At 34.7% G+C, this 22,222-nt stretch overlaps 2 protein-coding genes across 2 annotated transcripts in view; one reads left to right on the plus strand and one right to left on the minus strand.

Moving 5' to 3' along the window:
* The window catches only part of LOC105426706 (mitochondrial ribosome-associated GTPase 2), a 76,661-nt gene that overhangs the window by 30,049 nt on the left and 24,390 nt on the right, over window positions 1–22,222 (plus strand). The gene's annotated exons all lie outside the window — the stretch shown is intronic.
* On the minus strand, window positions 1,623–21,969 carry bchs (WD repeat and FYVE domain containing 3 bchs). Its single transcript, XM_011638027.3, has 47 exons — window positions 21,822–21,969; window positions 20,533–20,769; window positions 20,171–20,416; window positions 19,930–20,088; window positions 19,650–19,842; window positions 19,384–19,570; window positions 19,134–19,315; window positions 18,709–19,060; window positions 18,512–18,633; window positions 18,152–18,435; window positions 17,796–18,062; window positions 17,431–17,721; window positions 16,993–17,363; window positions 16,634–16,923; window positions 16,170–16,385; window positions 15,933–16,105; window positions 15,644–15,872; window positions 15,429–15,565; window positions 15,157–15,340; window positions 14,808–15,079; window positions 14,468–14,697; window positions 14,219–14,386; window positions 13,920–14,128; window positions 13,650–13,825; window positions 13,301–13,449; window positions 13,029–13,227; window positions 12,455–12,812; window positions 12,160–12,364; window positions 11,618–12,038; window positions 11,300–11,509; window positions 10,941–11,129; window positions 10,549–10,842; window positions 10,233–10,468; window positions 9,882–10,137; window positions 9,582–9,793; window positions 9,366–9,498; window positions 9,128–9,281; window positions 8,803–9,037; window positions 8,500–8,723; window positions 8,158–8,411; window positions 7,660–7,887; window positions 7,377–7,568; window positions 7,095–7,263; window positions 6,769–7,015; window positions 6,435–6,689; window positions 5,971–6,168; window positions 1,623–5,887 (listed from the first exon to the last, which is right to left on the minus strand). The coding sequence occupies exons 2-47, from the start codon at window positions 20,755–20,757 to the stop codon at window positions 5,770–5,772; spliced, it is 10,299 nt and encodes a 3,432-aa protein (XP_011636329.1). The 5' UTR covers window positions 20,758–20,769; window positions 21,822–21,969; the 3' UTR covers window positions 1,623–5,769.

Raw genomic sequence — 22,222 nt, forward strand, 5'->3', positions numbered from 1 at the left:
TAATTAACTCGGAAGAGAAGAGGGAGGAAAAGGGAGGATGGCAAGAAATACTTGCTGAAAGAATTGATCGTTTGATTCGGCAAATAATTTGACTGATTCTAACATCGAAAATTTTTTTATTTATGCGCCATATTTTATCAGATTGTTATTGATCGTCTTCTGTCTAAATTTTGATAGTCATACAATTAATAATTGTCATAATTATTGTCCATCTCATTATACTATAGTCTTATTGAACTTATTTTAATGATATTATTTTTAATAATTTATTATTTTTGTCAAAACTGCATTTTATTTGCATGATCTTTCTTTATTATGTTTGATTATGATTTTTATTATTATTATTTATGATTATTATCTTAATGATGAGAAATAATGAAGTTATAATCATAGTCTGTATCTTGGTGCAATTATTTTATTTAAGTTACAGCAAAGTCACAATTTGATATTAAACAGCAATGTGATGTAATGTGATGAACATCATATCTGATTCTTTGAAATGGAATCTCTAAATTTTCAATAGAAAAATTTTTAAAATTGGTTAGACAGAATTATCAAATGTATGTTCATGTTTAATTTAAAAATAAAAGAGCTATCAGCAAAAATTCTAAAGTTCTATTAAATAGGAAAATATTTCCGCAAGTATCATAAAAAAAATCTAAATTATGATTTATATTTAATTTTATCAATATTTACAATACACACATACATCTATAATATAAAATTTATTATTAACATTGTAAAGATCTTATTTATTTATAATAATGTATAATAATGTATTACAGAAATAAAGTGATCAATAATTTCGATTTTTTTGAATAAGTAAAGAAATGATTTAAAATTTTATTATTTGTTTCAACTTTTACTTTTGTTTCACTTACATTATAAAGGCTTGTTTATAGTTATTTGTCTATTTTCAATTTTCATTTGATTTCAGAAGTTTTTAATAAAACAATAACAAATTCTAATAAAAATGTTAATGTAGATTTACAAAATTAATAATATAGAAATGTAATAATTACTCTTTTTAGCACAGCAATATTACACACGAAATAATATCGCAAAATAATATTTTTTAAAAATTGACCGACAATTATTTATCAAATAAATAACACTACGAATGCCATCTATTGAGTGAATAACGTTTTACATTATACAGTAATGCTTTACGTTGATTTATCAATAACGCTGTTGGATCAGCTGATGTCTAAAATATATCGATAAATTATCATTGGATCGAAATAAAATCTGATAATTATCATATTAATTTTATATGCTACGTTTTAATAAAGTAATTTTCGTAAATTATTATTATTATGTTAATAAAAGAAAAAATATAAAAAATAAATAAATAAATGAAAAAGAATCAAAATGATATTAATCTAAATTTACGAGATAATTAATAATTAATATGTGATGTTTAAAATATTGCATGATATATAAAATAAAATCAATATACAAAATAGTATAATCTTTTTAAAATATTAAATATTTTATAGACCTGTAGATGTTAAATCTTGGAAAAGTATATTAAGTTACATATGACATTCGTTCTTGCTGCAAAGCTAAAGAAACAACGAAAAGAAAGATTGACATTTGAGAAATTCTTAAGGATGATACTCTTTTTTTGAATACACACAACTTTATTTCGTACATTTAGAATATACTTTATCTTGTAAATTAAGAAACTACTATATCTTGTAAATTATACAATACGTTATGGTCTTATTTGGCTTAATGAAATACAATAATTTGTTGTCTTTAGAATTTGTTTGTTCTTTCTTTGCTGTCACGGGCACTTGAGCCAGTACAAGAGAATACAATCTCGACTACTATTTTCTAGACAAATGAAAACAAGTTACCGATCCTGTAGAATTTCATCCGAAACTTCAGCGAGGAGATTACATTCTCGAGGAAAGTCCGTCGAAAGGCAAGACATTGAATTGACTTTCTTAATGTTAATGTACATTCAGTTTTATGTACTACTCTGTTACTCGCGTACATTGACCATCATAATAGAAATGATTAAGGAATTAAGAGAAATCTCTTCTGAGTCATGAAAAAGTCGTAGCCTGCGATAAAGAAAAAAAGAATAATTTTGCAATTTAATCCGAATCATTCGCAACGAATGTATTTAATGTATACGACATTCAATAAATTATTATATTTCACTTATTAGTTAAATAAAGACGATTTTTCTTTTATAACTTTGGCCCATTCAATATAATTATATCAATCAGAACCTTCTTTTCTACTATACAAGTTATACGAATATTAACTAACAGTCGCTCTCTCTTTAACTACATATTATATTTATATATTTATATATTTGTATAATGTGATTGGTATATATGTGTATATATATATCCAATTACAATATACATATAATATTATATTAGTGTACATGTATAATTATTATGCGCAGAGGTGACAAATATACTCACATACGCGCATAAACACACTCGTGCAAATTCATACATCCGTCACATATCGGGTATTACAATGTTTTTTTCTTTTTATATATATATTTTTTCATATATATTACTCTCTATAATCTATTTTTATCATACAAGTTTAAGCAATAAATATCTTTAGATGCTTTCCTCCAATCTACTTATGTACAATTTCAAATCTAACTGTATAATGCACAGTTCTCTTATTACATTATTCAAATCCATCTTAATGGATAGCAATTGTATGAATGAAGTGACGTCACATCTCATTAAGGAAAAGATTTCCTCCGTACACTATTTAAAAAAATACTGTGAAAATATAATATGCTAATACACAACGTTATCAAAATGAAATAATCTCTTATCGCAGATTACGGAAAAATTGTACAGTTGTTATACTACACATATATATATATATATATATATATATATATATATATATATATATATGTATATGCCATGTTTAAAGTACAATTGAAACAGCACGACAATGCGTACATTTTTAAAGATTTAATGATAAAAATATTGAATAATTTGCTTAACAAATTATTATTACGAATTTTAGTGTACACAAGACAGTGTACTATATTTGCAAATAATTTGTATTATAATATAACAACAATACAATGTAGAATGTCTTTCAAAAGCAACGCTCGTGATAGCCACTAAATGTATTCTATTTATACAATAATTATAAGTAATACTTCACTATGTACGTGATAAAGTAAAATTTTGTCAGACGAAAGCAAATCCTTTGTATATTTATGTGCACGACTAGAAATCATAGTTACAAATCTACAATGATAATGCCATTGCGATTTATGGTTCAAGCTATGTGTGTATACTGTTATATGTAATAACTCCTATTCCTCTACAATTGTCGCACAACTTAGTTATTTGGTTTATCATGTTCATTTAAATGTTCATAATCCCTTTTTTTATATCTTTTTTCGAAAAATAACGAATATCGGCTTGGTGAGATTTTTTTCCCAAAGAAGAATAATCTACACTTCTTCTTTCAGCTACTTTTAAGAAAATATATATGTTATCAAATCACATACATATCTTGTCTGATTCTTTTCGCAGCCAGTTATTAAAACTTCGACAAACTTTTTCATTCAAATAGAAAATAAAATAATTGACGGCATGTAATTCAAGAACTGATGTGCATAGTGACCACAGATGAATTTTCTTCTTTATGCATGATAAATGGTGATTCTGATGCGTGTACATAATTCACATGTTAAAGCGACAATATTCTCTTGTCTATATCGCCTATTTTGACTTTCCTGTCATTCTTGTACCTTCGTTCAAAGAATACTTGACGGCATTGTGCTTAAAATATTTCAGCCATGTTAATAACATAGAGCAACATTAAAAGTAATCCAATCGAAATACATTCGCTTACGGCTTGTGATTGTATCGTTAACTTCAATCCTCTCTTTTTTTTTTCGTTTTCTATAAAATTTGTGCTTTTAAGGAAGTGGATATATACCATTGGAGAATATAAAGAGTAGAGTCAATTGTTCAAGAGGCAATATAAATTGCGAATTGATCGTAAAATCGATTTCGAAATTTGTAAAACTTTTCAAATATCTCGCAGTAATCCGGCTCCTTCATATTATATAAGAAACTTAAAATCTTAAAAGGTAATCATATTTATAATTGTCAAATAGTGAACTTTATAAATTTCTCGTACACAGGGATTCTAAATTCATCCTGTAAATCAGTCCCACAATTAGCTCCATGTGTATAAGGATTACGGCACATTAATGTAAACCACAATCATATTTCGATTTATATTTCATACTTATGTCACTGCTAATGGCGTTAGCTAGTGAATTTTACCTATGGTTTATTTATTATTTTTATTTATGATTTCGCTTAGATGTCTTATAATTAAAAATAACATGTTACATAGATACGGTATTGTCTATTACGAAGTTATGATTTCTATGTCTTTGGATAAAAGGTCGGGAATACATTGCAGTAATATATATTTATATATATATTTTTTTTTGTTAAATCGTAATACAGTTCTTAATTTGCGATTATATATACCGTATGCGATAGAAAAGTCCAACGTATACATTTCTCTAAATGTATGAAAGGAAAAATTGTACGATTATACCACAAAGAGATACTTTCCAAATTAGTATTCTCTTTAAGAATTATAAAGCATGATAAAACATAATATGAATAAATAAGATATAAATATATAAAATAAGAAAAGAATATTTCACATCTTGTACGAGCAAAAATAAGAAATAAACTTTTATCTATATAAGAAAACAATTACAATTTATATCTTTTCTCTGTTTGTATATTAAATAAATCCAAATTTTTAAAATTTTATAATTATTTTATAATTATATTTAAATTCTAATGTTTAACATTTAAATATAAGAATAATATAAGAATAATAACTTAAATCATAAAATATCGAACAACAACATAATCGATTAATATCAATAGGATTTAATATCGTTAAACAAAAATAAAAAAAAATAAGATCACAGATTATATATGCATGATATTTAATTTTGTATATGAATAATGTATAATATTTATATGATAAATGAAAATCAACATAATATATAATGTATTGATTAGAGATAGCATAAATCTTATCATTTTCTGACTTATTGCACTATTATTAAAATAGAATATACAAATATATATAAGGATTTTAATTAAGAAAATTTGGAAAGTACATCCTGCATCGTTCCCTTAATGTAAATCTTAAGGGTAACATATAGTATATAACTTGATTTAACATATAGAAATAGAGAGAGTGAAAAATTAATATATATATAAATTTTATATAAACCTATCAAGATTATAATAAAAAATCAAAGTATATATTAAATATATGATATATAAAATGTATTTTAATATATTATAATTGTTTCTTTTTCTTCGTTTTTTTTTTTCAAATTAATATCCTATTCATGATTTAAAACAATCGACAAAGAATGTACTATCTAATACTTATAATAATTATACCTTGTTATTGTTTCAACATGTTCATTTCAAAATCAGTTAATGGAAATGTCATCGCAAAAAATAAAAATGCAACAATTTTTGCTTGCGCGAATATAGATACAATTATGACTGTATGAACTCATCCATAAAAAATACAATAGAACGTGCGTTCACGTCACACTCGAGAAAGAATAGAGCGTCTTGTTTTGTTCAGAAATTGTACAGAAATTTAAATAAATGATTAATAGGTACACTTAAGTATTTACAACCCGCTACGAGCGGGTTTCCACATAATTTAATGATTTATGTAAGATAAGATCGTGTTGTCACATTAAGTGTTACTCTCGGTAGAGTTACTCTGAGACCGTAATGACGAATAACAACCCTGACAGACTCTAACTGGTTTTAAGATACCGAGCCTGGATATTTTGGATTCGAATCGGCTGCATCTGTATGAAGTAATTAACTCGGCTAAATATATACGGCATCAAAAGTTATATTTTTGAGACAACTACTATTTTCCTAAACTTACCTCGAACAAAATACTTGTCCGCAGTTGCGGCAATGGTGTCTTCTCTCATATAGATTAAATCTTACACCACAACCAGCACAAGAATCTGCTCCTTCATCTTTCAGCCAGTGATCGGCAACCGTACGTCCAGGTTGTTCGCACACACTCCAAGAAAATACTCTACCACGAGTGTCGCCCACGTACACTGTCCTGTGATCCCTACAAATCAAAGTGTGACGTGATATTATCTCATAAATAATTCTATATATATATATATATATATATATATATATATATATATATATATGATTGTATAAAAGTGAATAATACACTGTAACTAGACCGTAAATTTAAATAAAATATTAATTTTGAGTATGTCTTTTTATATTTGTTGAAAAAGTCATAGTTAATAAGTATAAATTTAACAAAATTAATTTTATTATTAAAAGAAACAGTTAAATATATTTACAATATTTTATATATACCTAGATACTGCTAGAGCCGTGATAGATGCCGGTTCTGCATTGTCCTTACGATCGTAGGCAGTATGCATTGTTAATTTACTGCGAAATACTAATTGTCTTTGCCATTTAAAACCGTCCCGCAAAATATTCTGCGGATTGATTTTCCGCGGCTTTGTATCCGCTTCAGTAACCATAACGAAACTGTCAGTTAGACTAGTATCACTCTTGCTAGCTCTTAACGCTCCTTCAGAATCTCCGGGATTGCTGGTAGACTCGCTGTATAAATATAACAAATATTTCGTAATCATAACAGAATTTCCAAGACAAACAATTATGTATAAAAATAACGCATTACCTAGTTTGCGTGCCTTCGCTGTCGGCGCGTCCACCACCTTCGCTTTTCCTGAACATTGGATTTCCACGACTTTTCCTCCGTAACACGACCAGTGATGCGTGATTATTCTGTGGTGAAGGTTTATTACTAGAACCATTACTAGATTCATTATCGGAACATTCTTCCTTTTCCTCATGAAGCCTAGAAGCTTCTTTAGCATTTTCCGCTTCAGAGAGGCTACTCTCGGAACCACTTTTCATAAGTGCACCTTGAAACAAAAACAAAAGTTGATTATAACTGCGTTCACTAACATATATTCACAAATATTGCTCATAAACATTGCTTACCTGATCCCTCAGCAGATATACTCATTTGTTTGACTAGTTCTTGAACTCTTTTCTTCGTTTCGGTTTGGTTCTCTTCCGCATTTTGTTTCTCATTCTTTTCTTTGGCAATCGTTACTTCTTCAGGTTTTTCTTCTTCTGCAGGCACTTGTACGTAATCCATTGACCACATCTATGAACGAATTGCCTTATAGAGCTCGAATAAGCAAACATTTTTCGCAAACAAATTTCGCTAAACATGCCACCAAGTAAACGTTAAAATATATTAGAAACATTGTATCTTACACGAGCAACGCCATCAGTGGAGCCAGTCATAATAACATTTTGGGAATCCCACTCATGAGTCTGACTGAAAGCGACACATAATATTTGTTGCATTCTATCGGCGCGACCGACGCACGTATTAACGCTTGCCAATTCTTCTCCATTGATACTCCAGACATGTAACCACGTAGCTGCACACGTAGCTATGTCTCCCTACATATTGTATTTTTCCATGTAACAATTTGCTATGTACATAAATTTACTAAAGTTTCATGTATATCGTTATAAATATCGATATAAATACCGTTAATTCATTTATGGCCACTGCAGCCACCGGTCCTGCATGACCCCTAAGCTGACGTACGAACAAGCATCTAGATAAATCCCATATAATCGCCGTACCATCTCGCGATCCAGATACAATAACATTATATGCGGGACTAGACGATAAACACGTGACTGCATCAGTATGTCCGTATAGGCACTGTTTTATAGAGAGCTGTCGCTTGGCGTATTCCCAGACAGTCACGACCTACAAATACGCGCGTTTAATATTAATGTAACTGAAATGAGGAAAGTGAAATAGAAAAGGATAGTTTCGAATAATTTTTTAGTCTTTTAAGTTAAAAACTTTCTCGAATAACTATATTAAATTACAAAATACGTAATAAAATGCGATATCTTTTATTACATGGTTTTTGTTCAAAAAATAATGCTTTATCTATCATTATAAAAAAAAAATTATTACTCGAAATTATTTCCCTCGCAACTATCTTTTCTCTTTCACAAATAAAAAACTTACGGAGCTGGTGCCAGCAGTAACTATCAATTTGGAAGACGGACAAACGCACGCCACTATCTCTCCGCTACTTTGCATCATAGCTTCGCCAACGAAAATCGCTTTATCGCTGTCGTAATTTCCTATTCTGAGAGAATGATCGGCGAATCCCCATGCCACATACTTGTTGTAGGAGGGAGGAATGAGCGTCTTGTTTTGTTCCACCGCTAACACAGCTTTGTCAACGTGCAATATCTGTCCAACGGGACCCTTCAATTCTGCAAAAGAAAACAGTAAATTAATTAAACATTTAAAAAAAATTATTAATGGAAAATATCATGTGATAAAAACTGCAAGAATATGAACCTTTAATAGGTTGCAATGACGGCTTCAAATTATCGAGATTATGGAAGAACAATTTGTCAGACGTGGTAATGCTCAGTCCAGGGGTGATGGGTCCAGGATCAATAACGCTGGTTCTCTGCGTCATTTTTTTCGCCGGATGCGGTTTTTTAAATAACTGCTTAGGTATCTGGCCGAAATTATTGATGAAACCAATAGTAGCATTCTTCTTAAGCGGATCATCAATACTATGATCGAGATGGAATTAGAAAATTTATTCAAGACGGACAGGTTGGATATTGAATGAAATTAATTATGTAAACTGACTTATAAATGTCAACGTTGCCTTCATAGAACAGATGATGGAATACATTGACAGCTTCGACGGCCGCCGGCCCATTCTGTTTGCATCCAAATATCAGATCGATCCATTGATGCAGATGCTGCGATACGTAATCACACTCTAACGCGAGTCTGTGTACGCGAATAAATTCACGAGGATCCTGCTTTGCCCAGGGTGGAAGAACAATATCACCGAGTTGAACACCGCTTTGCTTAGAGCCTGCCGAGAAAATATCACGCGTCGTAAAACGACTTCACATGAAGAAACAAAAATAATAAAAATAAAAAAAATATGTTCAGAGACATTTACCTAAATCAAAGTGATTTGAATTGACTAAGAATTCTGGGAGGTAAAAAAATTCCGGGATAAGTTCTTTCACATCGGCCATGTTATGTTTGGATGCGGACAGCCACGCTTCCTTTATACTATTGAACATTCTATCAGCTAAATCAAAATGCCCACCCTGCGAATAATTTTAATTATCATATGTGTTAAAGTCAAAGATAAAAGATGTGCTATCTATATCGTATTTCCGATATATACGAACCTGCAATCTGAGAAAATGTTGCGTGAATGGTTCCATTCTCACCAGATAAGAACATACTATCATCGCTGATGAATAATGCGTGCCATAATGATAAGGAGGAGTTTCCCCATGCGGATCATCCCATTCTTTATATCTTTATAGTAAGAAAAAAAAAGAGGATAACAGTTTTAGAGACGTGTCTGTCCCACAATGTATATATCGCTATACCTTCCATACCTTTTCTTAAATTGCAGCAATCGTTCGGGGCTTTGAGCGCCCATAGGTTTGCTAAAATCTCTAAACGTTAACGGATCCGTGAGATCGAGTTCTTCGCTATCGTAATCAGCTAAGATCCACGGAAATATTGGATATTGCATAAGATCATTGTAACTACGACCCGCCAGAGTATTCAGGTGCATCAGGTATTGGAAGTTAGATATTTCTCCTCTCTATATAGAAAAAAATGTCTGTAGTTAATAAAGAGTGTATTGGCTCTACCATTTAGTCTATTTGTTGTATATTGTTATAACTACTAACCACCCATCTCTGTGTAACCGAAGTTTCTCCTATAAGATTTGAAAGTAAGCCGGTGGCCTGTTCGACATTCGCCGTTCGCCTTTGGCCCGCTACGGATTGTTGAGCACTGTCGGCGATCGCGGTGGCAAATGTCATGAATCTTTGATAAACTTTGTTTCTCACTTTTCGCGGAAATGCTAGTAGGTAGTTTCTACCGTCTCCGCTGAATACCTCCAGTGCCATGGGTTGCAGCAAGTATCGTCTTTTATGTACCTCTCTGGATAATATGAAGTTTATATATTAATACAAAATTCATATAGCTATTTAAACTGTTATTCAAATATTATGCGAAAAAAATGATTTCGAAGATACCTGATATCTTCATAATTAAATTTGGAACATTGTCTCATCGCTCTGGATCTTCTTGGAGATCCTGGCGAAGGCAAGATTGGCTCGTATGCGTCTGGCAGACTTTCTATGTCTCTTATCTCTCTAGACTTCAACAATGTGAATCCATCAATCACATAGAAATGTTCCTTTCCGAATAATAGGAGACCTTCGGTTGTGTCCAAACCCTGTATTCGCGCACATCTGAACATGTGACTTATCTGAAAGTCGAATAGAAAGATTAGAAAAAAAGAAATACTGGCGATTGAGATCTGCAATTTCGTGGGCAATTATATAGAACCTTCTCGTGCTCCTCGAGCAGACGTATCAAAGTTTGATTGTCCGGAACAGTTTGATTATTTTCTTCTTCCTGTTCGTTATCTTCAGGTGCTTCGTCTGGCTCGCTCGCGTGGCGTTCCAATGTGCATGGAACCATCGGTGGCTCGCTCTCAGTAGATGTTTCATTGACGTTTAATGGTGTATCATCTATAACGGGATCTCGTTCACGTTCGAACATTCCCGATGAATTGCCGAGCTGTTTCAGATAGTACTCCTTACTATCCGTGCTCGTCGCTACTTTGTACTTTAGTTGTTTCTATAAAAATAATAAACCAATGATTTATACATACTATATATATGTACTTACTCAAGTTAATATTATAATGTTTATTTTCTTCAAAATACACAACTCACATTATCAGGGTGCTCTAATTCAGGCCGATATGGATAATGTATATAGAAGAGTTCATTCTTCATCATCTTTTTTCGCATTCTACATGGTCCTTCGGTCATGTCCAACATCCATTTGTCGAGTACAGTGGGTGTCGGAGGTCCCCAAAGACCGCGTTCTCTAGTTAATTCCGTCTCGGTTTGCAACCATTCCTGCAAATGAATTAGAAATTTCCTAACATATCATTTTATTTATTTATTAAGTTCTCCATTAATATAGAACTTACACAGATTTAGATAAATAAATTAATTTATATTGCCAACTATTATTAGATGAATTATTAAAAAGAAATAAACTGAATTCTTTAGGCAAACTTTCTCACTTGATATACATAACGCTGAGTGTGCAGATTGGTCTGCTGATGCTGCAAACGCCTTACTGCAGCAAGTTCTCTGACTAACGCGACATGTTGCTCCGTCCATTGGGCAACAGTGTTCTGATGCAATCTAAGCCTTACGCGTACAGACTCTTCTTTTCGCACTTTTGTTCGGCTTGCTAATCTTGTCAATCCTCCTGTTACCTTTTGGATTTTCTGCAATTTTTTTATAAATATAGATTATGTCATTCACTCAAATTTATTTTGTATATAATTTTATTTTGATTTTAATTACTGAACAATACACACAAAACTTTAACATACCGACTGAATTTGATTATGGAGTTCCCAGGGAACTCTATACGAGGCTCTTCTTTCTGAAACTACGTAATTCAGCCAAAGCTTTGACGCAGCTTCATGAACTAGTTCTCTCACGATGGGTAATTCTGGTGCTCGTTCGTTACCCACCGGCGCTGGTAGAGTCACTTTGAAAACTTCCTCGATTGCGGGCTTCTTACATACGTATAACTCCTCCCAAATTCTTGTCGCCGCTACAGCCATTAAATTGTGCGCCTGATGAGACGTCAGTCTGTCGTCGCTAGATTCCACGTACGGATTAACGTGCCACGTAGTCTTCATGTTAGTGTCCAACATAATCTTTATATCAGCCGTTAATTGTAACAGGCAATACGTTAAACAGCCGATAAATTCTAATTCATGATTGCCAGCACCAAACACTAATACTCTAAAAAAAATCATATTTATCATATTTAATTAATTAATCATATTTAATTTTTCTCTATTTTCAAAAAACGTACATATTATATGTACAATATGTATATAGTTTCTCATAATCATATACGTACCTATAATTAGTAAGTTTATGTAATGCCTCTAATACCGCCATTTGATCGGCAATAGAATCGGTCGCACGTGACAGTAAGAATAAAATTGTTCTATTCAGGCAGTGATGAAGGTTTTCCATACTGACAGCACCGGGTCGCCTTTTCGCTTGTCCAATTAGTTTTACAATGAACTCAAAGACTTCGTGCGGATCTTTTGTCAGAGCGCCTGATATTTGAAAAATCATGTAGTAAGTTGTTTGTTAATCTTAATTAATTAGATTAACATGCACACGCAGCATGCAAAATGAGTTATTACCTTGCCACAATTTGTCAACTATTCTAGCTGCCACGTAGCAAACGTTATTAGTTATATTATTGGCCGATCCACCGGGAACGACGGGTAACGCGGCTTGTTCCCCTATCAATACGTCTGCGGCTAACAAATGTTCCATTAATATAGACAATACTTCTGTCTGATAACGCATTTGCTGTCCCGTCGATGCATGTTCCGGCCATGCTTCCAGGACAAGATCTATCGCTGGCGACTTTGCCGTTACTGGCAATGAGAGCGAGTCAACAACGATAACTTTAAAAAAATCCATTACGAACTTCTTCGCCGGATGATTTGTCAACCCAACATCTTTTGACGGCGATCTCACTAATACTGGTTCTTGCTGCGATATTTATTTAACATTAAATTTAACATTTTACAATCTCTTAACTTAAGGTGTCTACAAAATACACATAAAAGATAGATTTCTGACTTATAAATTTATATCACAAGTCTTAAAAATAATATAAACCATTCCGATGATATTTGATTCTTTAAGCTTAGAAATCGTAAGTATCTTTTTTTTAAAAAGGACATCTTGTTAAATTAGTATAATCACCTCATCGGCTGGAGTACTGGCTCCACTACTATCTTGACTAGTACTCGCGGGTTTCGGAAACAAGGTTCCAGCTAAGGCACCCAAAACTTCCGCGGACATAAAGACTTGCATGAAGTCGGTGAAATTGCGGTAAAGGAAGAACAGGAATTGTATTATTGTCACGGGATAATCGTTTAACCACGCTGGCAACGTTTCTGGACTGTTGAAAAATAATACAATCATTGCAATGTAATGCGCGATATAAATTATTAATTTATCATGATATAACTCACTTGTTCGAATGACTGTTCAACATAGTCCGCACCATAGCTAGTAATGTAACCATTGCCTCGGGACAAAGATTAATTCTACTAGCAAAGGATGATAGCGTGTGATTTGCCGGAACTCCAAACATAAAATTCCAAACATTATCCAAATCGAGCTGCCGCATAATAGTAATATAAACATAATAGTTAGTATTATTTTTATTAAATGTTAATAAAGAAGCAGTCAGAATCAATTAAAGAAAACAAATGGCAACTAAATTATTTCATAATTAAGCAACATCAAAAAAGCAAACGTATAGAAATCAATTTCATAAAAGACAAGACATAAAATACAAGATTAACTATTTTACTTTACCTTCGAATCGGTAGGTAGTAATTTTACAGGTTGTCCCATCATGAGCGCAATGAAAAGAAAATACAGTTCCGGAACAAGATCGATATGCTGCGGAAGCAACCAGCCCAGATGCTGAAATCCTGGTACATGAAGCCCGGATGGTTTAATTTCGCCAGTTGACATTTGTTGATGACAACCTGTTACGCATTATATTATATATTGTAATTTGTAGATATTCATAAGCAATTTTTATTATATGCTTATAGAAGCAATTTCAGAATCATTATGTACCAAGTGCTAGTGCCATCTTATTGTGATCAGTATGGCGAAGCCAACCGCCGTTGCTCGTGCCTTCTTTGAATTTTTGCAGGATGGATTGTACAGAACATATCGCTACGAGTATACGTAGTCCCCAGACGACTGTAGTACTATGAAGACCAGACTGGAGGAATAGTAGCACCCAATCTAGGCCCAAAACTTTAGCTACTTCTTCACACATACTGCAAAAGTACAATTAGATATTTATAAAAATATTCGTAGATATTTGCCATATTGACGTAATGATCAATAATATTTGCATGATTTCTTACTTTACATTAACTTTGGATCCATTAAACAACAACGAATGTAAAAGCTGTAAACAACGATTACGTAGAAGTATACTCTCTCCTTCTCCATCTTTGGTTCCTTCTCCTTCTCTAAGGATTAAGTGTTTTTCGGAACATAGCGGTAAGGTAGCCACAATAAATTGTCCAAACCTGAACAATTAAAGAAAAAGAAATAAGCGAATTGTATATAAGATATTAATATACATTTATATAAATGTGAAAACTACTTACCATAATAGATCAGCTTGTCGTGGTTGACTCAGTAATATACTAAGAAGCGCTAGAAGAATTTGTCGGGTACTGCCTAGTTTCACGTCGCTTAAAATATGTAATAGCTTATGTACTAATTGTAAATCTCTCATTAATCGTAAGTTAGTTCGTTTTTCACTAGATTCTGCTATTAGTTCGTATAAGTGTTCAAGGAGAGATCTTAGTAGTTCTCCAGGCGCTTCATGCCAAACCTAAAAATCATCATTTGAGTTAATCAAATCAGAATTGCCTATTTCATACTCGCTTGTCAGATTAAACAATTCTATTAAATTATGAATCTTTTTAAACTTTTTAAACTTACTTGCAGATCGCATAAGAGATCTTGAAATGCTGTAACATTAGGAATCGCACTAGTTTCTCTACCGCTGTCAACTGTCCCCACGAGACTGAATGTTAAGTGTAGTATATGGCTGTTTAGGAGAGGACATTTTCTTCTTAATAACATAGCTAGAGTCTGATATCCTCTTCTGCGATCCATCTCTTGTTGGGCCGCTTGGTTAGATCTTACTACACATACTAGTGCCTTTACAGCCGCATATAAAGATTCTACATCTTGGGCCATAGCTATTAAACCTTTTAAACAAATTTATAATCATGCTTATCTTATCGTCACGATAAAAAATTATTCGCTACTTGATTCTCAATCGTACCTAATAACACTGAACATCCTCCTACATTGTCGATCATAGTAGCTACTGGTTTAGGACTAAATACACGAACGCCAAGATAACCAACAACTACACCACCTAATGCTCTCGCTGGACCACTGAGATGTCCCGCGGAATTGTGAAGGACTCTAATAGGTGTGGCATTTTCATGAGATGACATGCCAAGCTATTATACAAAATAATTAGAAATTAATGTCATTTAATTTTTAATCTTTTTCTTTTTCTCTATTAGATAAAGATTAAAATATTCGTACTTGTTTGGCGATTGACTTATTATCCGCTCGACTGTAAACCTTTCTAATTTTAGCCAGAGTTAATTGCGACATGGCTTTTGCATTCAATCCAAAAACGACCTTTTCTTCAGCCACAAGAGGCGCTAAAGGTTCGGGGCCTATAACAACGTATATTATTAATATATATTTCTAATAGAATTACATATTGTAAAGATTCGTTATATTTATATCAGTACCACTCAATTGCGGTGCTTGTAAGCTTCCCATATAATGTGGTCCTAATCTAAACAGAGTGGCAATATTTTGAGAATTAAACACTTCTTCTACTAAATGGCACGGTCCTTGTTTCCATGTCAATCTAGAATATCTACGCCAACAAGGTGGTGTACCGATGTAACCATAAACCGGAGAAGCCACGGTCAAGTTGGCTGCTCCACCCCCAGGAACTTGTGTGATATAATGAAGCTGAAAACAATCATATTTGTTATATGTCTGCATGCGATCTAGAAAACCAGTAGTAATTACCTTTTGACTATGGATATGTTGACCATCCAAGTATAATGAAAAACTAGAGTTTTTTAAAACCGCGCGGTTTAGCACAATAGCTATGTGATGCCATTGTCCCTCGTGAAGTAGATCGGGACACCAAACCCTGGCACCACATTCGCCTGTACCCTCGGGTTCCCATTCACCTGTATCTAAATATACATTAATTTGTATTATACCATTTAATTTTAATACATATCTAAAAAGTATACTTACTTTGCGGAATGGGTGTCTCCTGAGTGGAAACGATGATGGCTTTATCTCTAGCGCTAAGAACTGCGGTCAAGCAAATTAAATCTCTCGCCGATTGTGGAGTTCGCACCAAGGTGAGTAATCTTACACAATGGGGATCAGTTCTGGGATCACTAAACTTGTCAACACATATCCATGTGCTATATGTTAAGCCGGTCTGCGGTGGAAATAATCTATCGCCTAAAATAATATTTTATATGTAATAAAAGAATAATTATATAATTTACAGATTTATGAAATTCATTACATTTTTTCATTATTATCATATCATATCTTTATCATATCTTTTCATTATTATCATATATATCATATCTTTATCATATTTTTATCATTTAATATTATTGATTATGTATCAATATTTCATTATCGTAGTTTATATATCGTCGTACATATACTATAATAGAAATAAATTAAATACAGTCATTTACCTGATCCAATTCCTCCTAGTACGCTATTGTCCGCTGAGACAACAGTGGGGGGTGTGGTACTTTGTGGAGCGACACTCGGTAGATATAAACACGCAAATCCCTCGGCGCTCATATCTAATTCTACAAAAGGTGGTAATGTACACGAGCCATGAGCTCTGAAATCCTTGGGTGTTGTCATCGACACTAATGTTTTAATCCGTGTCAAAGGAACTGGTCCACCCCTAAACTTGTTCGGCTCGATGTCGTCCAATGAAATGCAACATAATGGATCACCCAAACGTAGAAACTCTCTAGAAGAATTAAATTGTGAATAACAATATATTTCTTTAACTTATCGCTCGTCTAGATCTCAATCTCACCTTAGATCTCTTGGTTCAAGCGATTGTGCGGCAAGTCTCTCTATAATGTACTGTAGAGGTTGATGAAGCGGATGCGTCTCATCTTGCAAAGCAATTCTACCTACAGATAGCAATTCACCAGCCATACCAGCTTCACACATTATTTGCTGATTCCTTTCTGACCGTACTAAGCTCTTAATAATCTCCGCCACATACAATTGTAACGCTAGTGCCATTTGTGGATTGGATGATTCGGATATAGACGGAAGTAAATGAAGCATTCCCACTACGATACCGGGATGAACCACGATTGGCTCAGGTGCGGGCGGACTTAGGTTTAAGGAATTTATAATACATCTCTTGCCACTGCCGGGAGAATCGAATGATTTTTGCTGAAACGAACATCCATAGTTATTACTCTTATAAGATAAGACATTAGCGCTTCGATAAAAAGTATACCTCCATGTTATTTTGCTTGTGACTTGGGGATCTTATCCCTACGTTAGCTAAATTTGGTTTGTCAAAAGAATCAAGTGCTACATCGTAAAGTAAACGCAGCAATAAGCACGCGTATCCTAATGTCTTTGGCATATCATCCGGAAATACCGGTTCCAATACACTCCCGGTAAATAATGATATTAGCATATTATGGTAATTCATAGTTGGTATCATATCCATCTCAGTTATTTTTGTCTGTGTGGAAAAACATCCGAGGAGACGCAAAGTATCACACAGACTCGATTGGCAAATCTGCAAAATCAATATTATTTTTATAAGAAAAATTGCGGATTATTAATAGCACATTTAAAGCTTCAAATCTATACCTCGTGATGGAAGAATTTTGCATTTGCTGGTTCGAATCGCATAGCTGTACTTATAGTATGAAATACTACATGCAGCAATGTTAGCAATTGACTCTCGTCCTGCATAGTCCTCTGTATGATATCATTACAAGGTTCATTCTTCTCTGATCTTTGCAAACCTAATTGACCCTCCAGAGATACTAGAACTGACATTACGTAAACAAAGCCTCCAACTTTTCGGAATACTGTTCTGGTCCTATGCGACTCGCGCAGACAAGCTAATAAAGACTGAAAAATAATGGTATTTGTTAATAATTTTATAAATGTTTAAACATAATTTTAAAATGTTCAACAAAATTAATAGAGCAATAATTCACCTTTAGTATATGCGTTTTTAAAATCAAGGCATTAGGAGGTGCCGAATGCATAACTCCTAACAATGTCGCCATATCATCATCTCCACCTGCACTGAGTATCAATTCTCTCACAATACCGAGCGCTTGATATCGGCAATCCACATAGGGCACTAGATTATGAGCGCAACGCGCGCCTCCGCATTCTCTAAAGACATTTGCATTTTGAACATTACTCGCTAATAATGTTGTTAAAGCCTCCATTACTAAGGCACCCAACCGTTCATCCTCGGGGCATATCGTGTATTCTGAAACCATTCATTTTAACTTCTTGAAACTTGTACACAAACTTGCGTACAAAATTATATTTTTAACACAAATTACCTAATCCTTGATCGATTGCAGCTTGCTTATCTTTAAGTAATGTTGCGTACCGATGAAGACAGGTCACAAAAACTTCTAACAGACCAACTTCTCTATAAACATCTTTAAATATAATGTTGTGTCTGAAATGATCGATCGTATTTAAAACTTATATTTTAAAATGAAATTTCCTGAATTATTTTTTAGTAAATTATTACCTTAGTATATTGAGAAGAGTCTCCATACACATAATACTACATGAAATTGAATTGTTCGTTTTCAGTAAAATAGATAAGGATATAAGTTCTTTACACGGAACAAAATTAAGTTGGAAAACAATAAATTCCAACAATTGAAAGAATTTTGCTTGTATTTCCGGATTTTTTAAATGGATTTTCTCTGCAAACTGGGACAAGGTGTTCTGCCCCTCGAGAATAAAATAATTTGCATTATCACTGTGATACACATTAGATATCGCGTCCAATATATTGCAACACAGAAGTGATGAATTAGATTTCACGAATACAGATTGCAATACTTGGAATGCTTGAATATTTCGAACGCTTCCTCCTATAGGCACAGTAAAATGATATGTAATGTATTTATTATATATCTCATAAAAAAATTTTATTTCTAAGATTACCTCTGTTACTAGGTTGTGGCAAAGTAAATCCAAGCATTTGAAACAAAGATCCCATACTAGCTTGACTTGGCTTTAGCTCTGTGTGACCACACATTGTTAAAGATGCTAACATTAGTACCAAATTCCGGATAGCATCTTGTGCTTCCGCTCTGTTATCTTGCTCTAATCTTGACGGCGCTTGCCTACGGAAATGTCGATCTTACTAGTAGTTACAAGTGATTATCGCGCTTCATAATTAACATTCACTTACTTTAGTAGAAACTCAGACAGCAAGATGTAGCCCTGATAAGCACGAAAGTCATCTAACAATACTTGAGAAACCTCACTGGAGTCTTTTAGAAAACAGAATATTGTTACGAACATTTCTACAACTTCTAATGGTGCCAGCTCAGGTACACGTTGCATATTATCGATACAGAGTGCTATGCATTTCTTATCTACAAGATAAATCAATATTGCAAGTGGATATTCATTCGATCATGAACTTATTAAATGCGATAAAAGTGTCGAACTCACTATGAATATAGGCTACTACGTTTTGCGTAAGACCATGTAGAGATAGCGTCATCAAGACTTCGGCGGCACTTTTACGCCACATGATATTGTACTGTGGACACCAACTGGTTATTGCTGAGAACAGTAAGGTAAGATCGTCTTTACGGGCGAGTTCTTCCGCAGGGTAAGGATGACTACATAATCTCACCAATAACTGCAAGTAATGGAACAAGTTAATCTCGCGGAGTCTTAATCTCCCGGGAAAATACAAGACTGTCATTCAAGAAAATTTGTTTATCACCTGAACAAATATTTTTTGTAACAATATCCTACGCTCTCTAGGTGTAAAGTCGCTATTTGCATCCGTGATATTGGCGTCTGCTTCATTCATCTCAGGCAGATCAAAGAACAGATATAAACATTTCACAAGAGTCGATGGAACCGAGGCAGCAGTCATGGCCTAAAAAGAATTCTACGATGCAGAAAACCGCTTCGCTTCAAGAAACATAATCTCAACTGGGATAAGAAATAATTTAATTCACTTGTATCAGAGACGTATCACCCGCTGCCAACAGATTCAACGCGGATAATAACATCCAGCCGTTGCTCGACTCCTCGCTATTCTCGATCTCTAGAAACTTGACGATGGCACAACTCGCCGTCTCGGTACTCTGATTGCTCGCTCTTCTCCTGATCTCAGATACCATCAGTCTTGATACTTGTTGCGTAAATGCCAGAATATCCCAGAACTTTTCGTTCATGTCTCCTGATGGACTAGAGCCAAATACCTGGTGGCACAGAAATGTTCCTCTAAAGTGAGAAATCCGTTCCAACATCAAAAAGAAGAAAATTCTTCATATAAAATATTTTATATTAAAGAATTCACTTCTCTCTTATGTTCTACCTTGCAAAATAACGGCAACATGTTATACAATTTATCATCACGCTCAGCGTCAGAGAGAGGATGCGGTGGGTGAGTGTACTCGGAAAACAATTTCTTGAGATGCATAAGTCCCAGAGCGGTGTGCTGGGGATTCGCGCCACCGGCAGAATCATCCAAGCCACCGGTACCGCTCGAGCCCATACCGCCGACACTGGTACCCCCTCGTAATTTGCGCATTATGTTCATACTTGAGACTTGCTGGAAAAAGAGAAACATAGAATGCTTCCTTCGTCATCCGTATCTCTGGTATCTCTCGACGTTCTCCAGCTATGGCACAAGAGAAAAACGTGATATCATCAGAGGAATTCTTTTTCGGGACTGTCATTCAGGCAGCATCCGAAAAGCTGTCAATCTGCAAAGTCGAGCGGAGAACGACAGGTATAATCGTCGTTCATACTTATAAATAAAAAAAAAAAAAAAAGAATATTGCAGAAAAATAAGAAAAAGAAAGCGACACGGACTCAACCTTCTGGCATAGCTGGTCGATAGAAAGCTGATCAATACGAATGAGCTATTTTAACGAATTGACGAAAATGTCAACGTGCTCAAAAGGAACGACGCAAAATGAAACATACACACATACACATATACGCGCTCGCGCGCGTCAACCACACGTATATACACGTATACACAGGTGAGAGACGTACGTTGAGAGTCGTGATTTAATAACTCAGGCGATCGGCAAGGGATGCACGTAGGGGCGAAGAACGCGTCGCGCGGGTACAGGGCATGACGGCGAATCTGTCCGCGACGGTCAGCGGACACGCTGTCCGTCATGCGCTCGTCGTGCCGATGTCACGAATGTCAATGTATCGGGCAGCATGGGGCGCGTGAAAATGGCCCGATTCCGTGCGAGATGAAACAGCAATCTCTCCGAGCATCGGCGGTCCCCGGCGAAGAAGACGCGGCGCGTGCGACAGCCGGATCCGAGTCGGCGGTCAGCACACACGACAGATCAGCGGCATCGCCGTTCGTCAGGCATCCGGCTCAATATTTACGTCTGTCCGTCCGTCTGTCCGTCTATCCACCCGCCCGCCCGTCCACTCGCTCTCGAAACGTCAGACCGATGAGATGTCACACCGCGGCGCGGCTCACACGCAGGTATACGCACGTACACACATGTGCGCGCGCGCGCGCGCGCCCGCGTCCCCGCACACGTCGTTCCGAAACCGCCCATGAACGTCACCGATGAACCGCGAAACGATCGTTGACGCCGCGTTGCCGATCAACGCCACGCGATCGGGAATTACCTGGGACGCGCCTCCGACCTGGGAAATTCTACATTTTCTGTCGGCAAGTCGTCTCGATTCTCGCGGCGGGAGACTTTAATATTTCAGTGGCAGCGGCCATCTTCCGCGTTTGACAGTTCGCTCGGCCCAACGCGATACGTCGATAAGCGGCCACGTGACCCGCGGGGATTCCTAGCCGGCCGGGGGTGAGGGTTTTTAAAGGTCGATTTTTAAAAGGATTTTCTCTCCTCCTGTCCGAAGGACTCGCTTGATGTTAATCGCTATCGGCAAATTATTCAAGAATGTTATGCATTATTATTATTAATTATTCAAATTATATTTCTTTGAGAATCAAAAGTTTAAAAAATTTTCTGATATACAATTATTTACTTTTTAGAACTTAAATTATAAAATAAGAAAAA

This window comes from Pogonomyrmex barbatus, unplaced genomic scaffold, assembly GCF_055798465.1.
Source record: "Pogonomyrmex barbatus isolate J1 unplaced genomic scaffold, ASM5579846v1 scaffold18, whole genome shotgun sequence".
NCBI lineage: Eukaryota > Metazoa > Arthropoda > Insecta > Hymenoptera > Formicidae > Pogonomyrmex > Pogonomyrmex barbatus.

What these genes read in the sequence shown, in the direction of transcription:
- bchs (XM_011638027.3), bottom strand. Translation starts at nt 20,757, where the DNA reads ATGAACATAATGCGCAAATTACGAGGGGGTACCAGTGTCGGCGGTATG. An exon ending in TGCAATCGATCAAGGATTAG is followed by an intron (nt 18,436 to 18,511) that starts GTAATTTGTGTT and finishes GAATGGTTTCAG; the next exon opens with AATACACGATATGCCCCGAG. An exon ending in AGGATGTTCAGTGTTATTAG is followed by an intron (nt 15,080 to 15,156) that starts GTACGATTGAGA and finishes TTTGTTTAAAAG; the next exon opens with GTTTAATAGCTATGGCCCAA.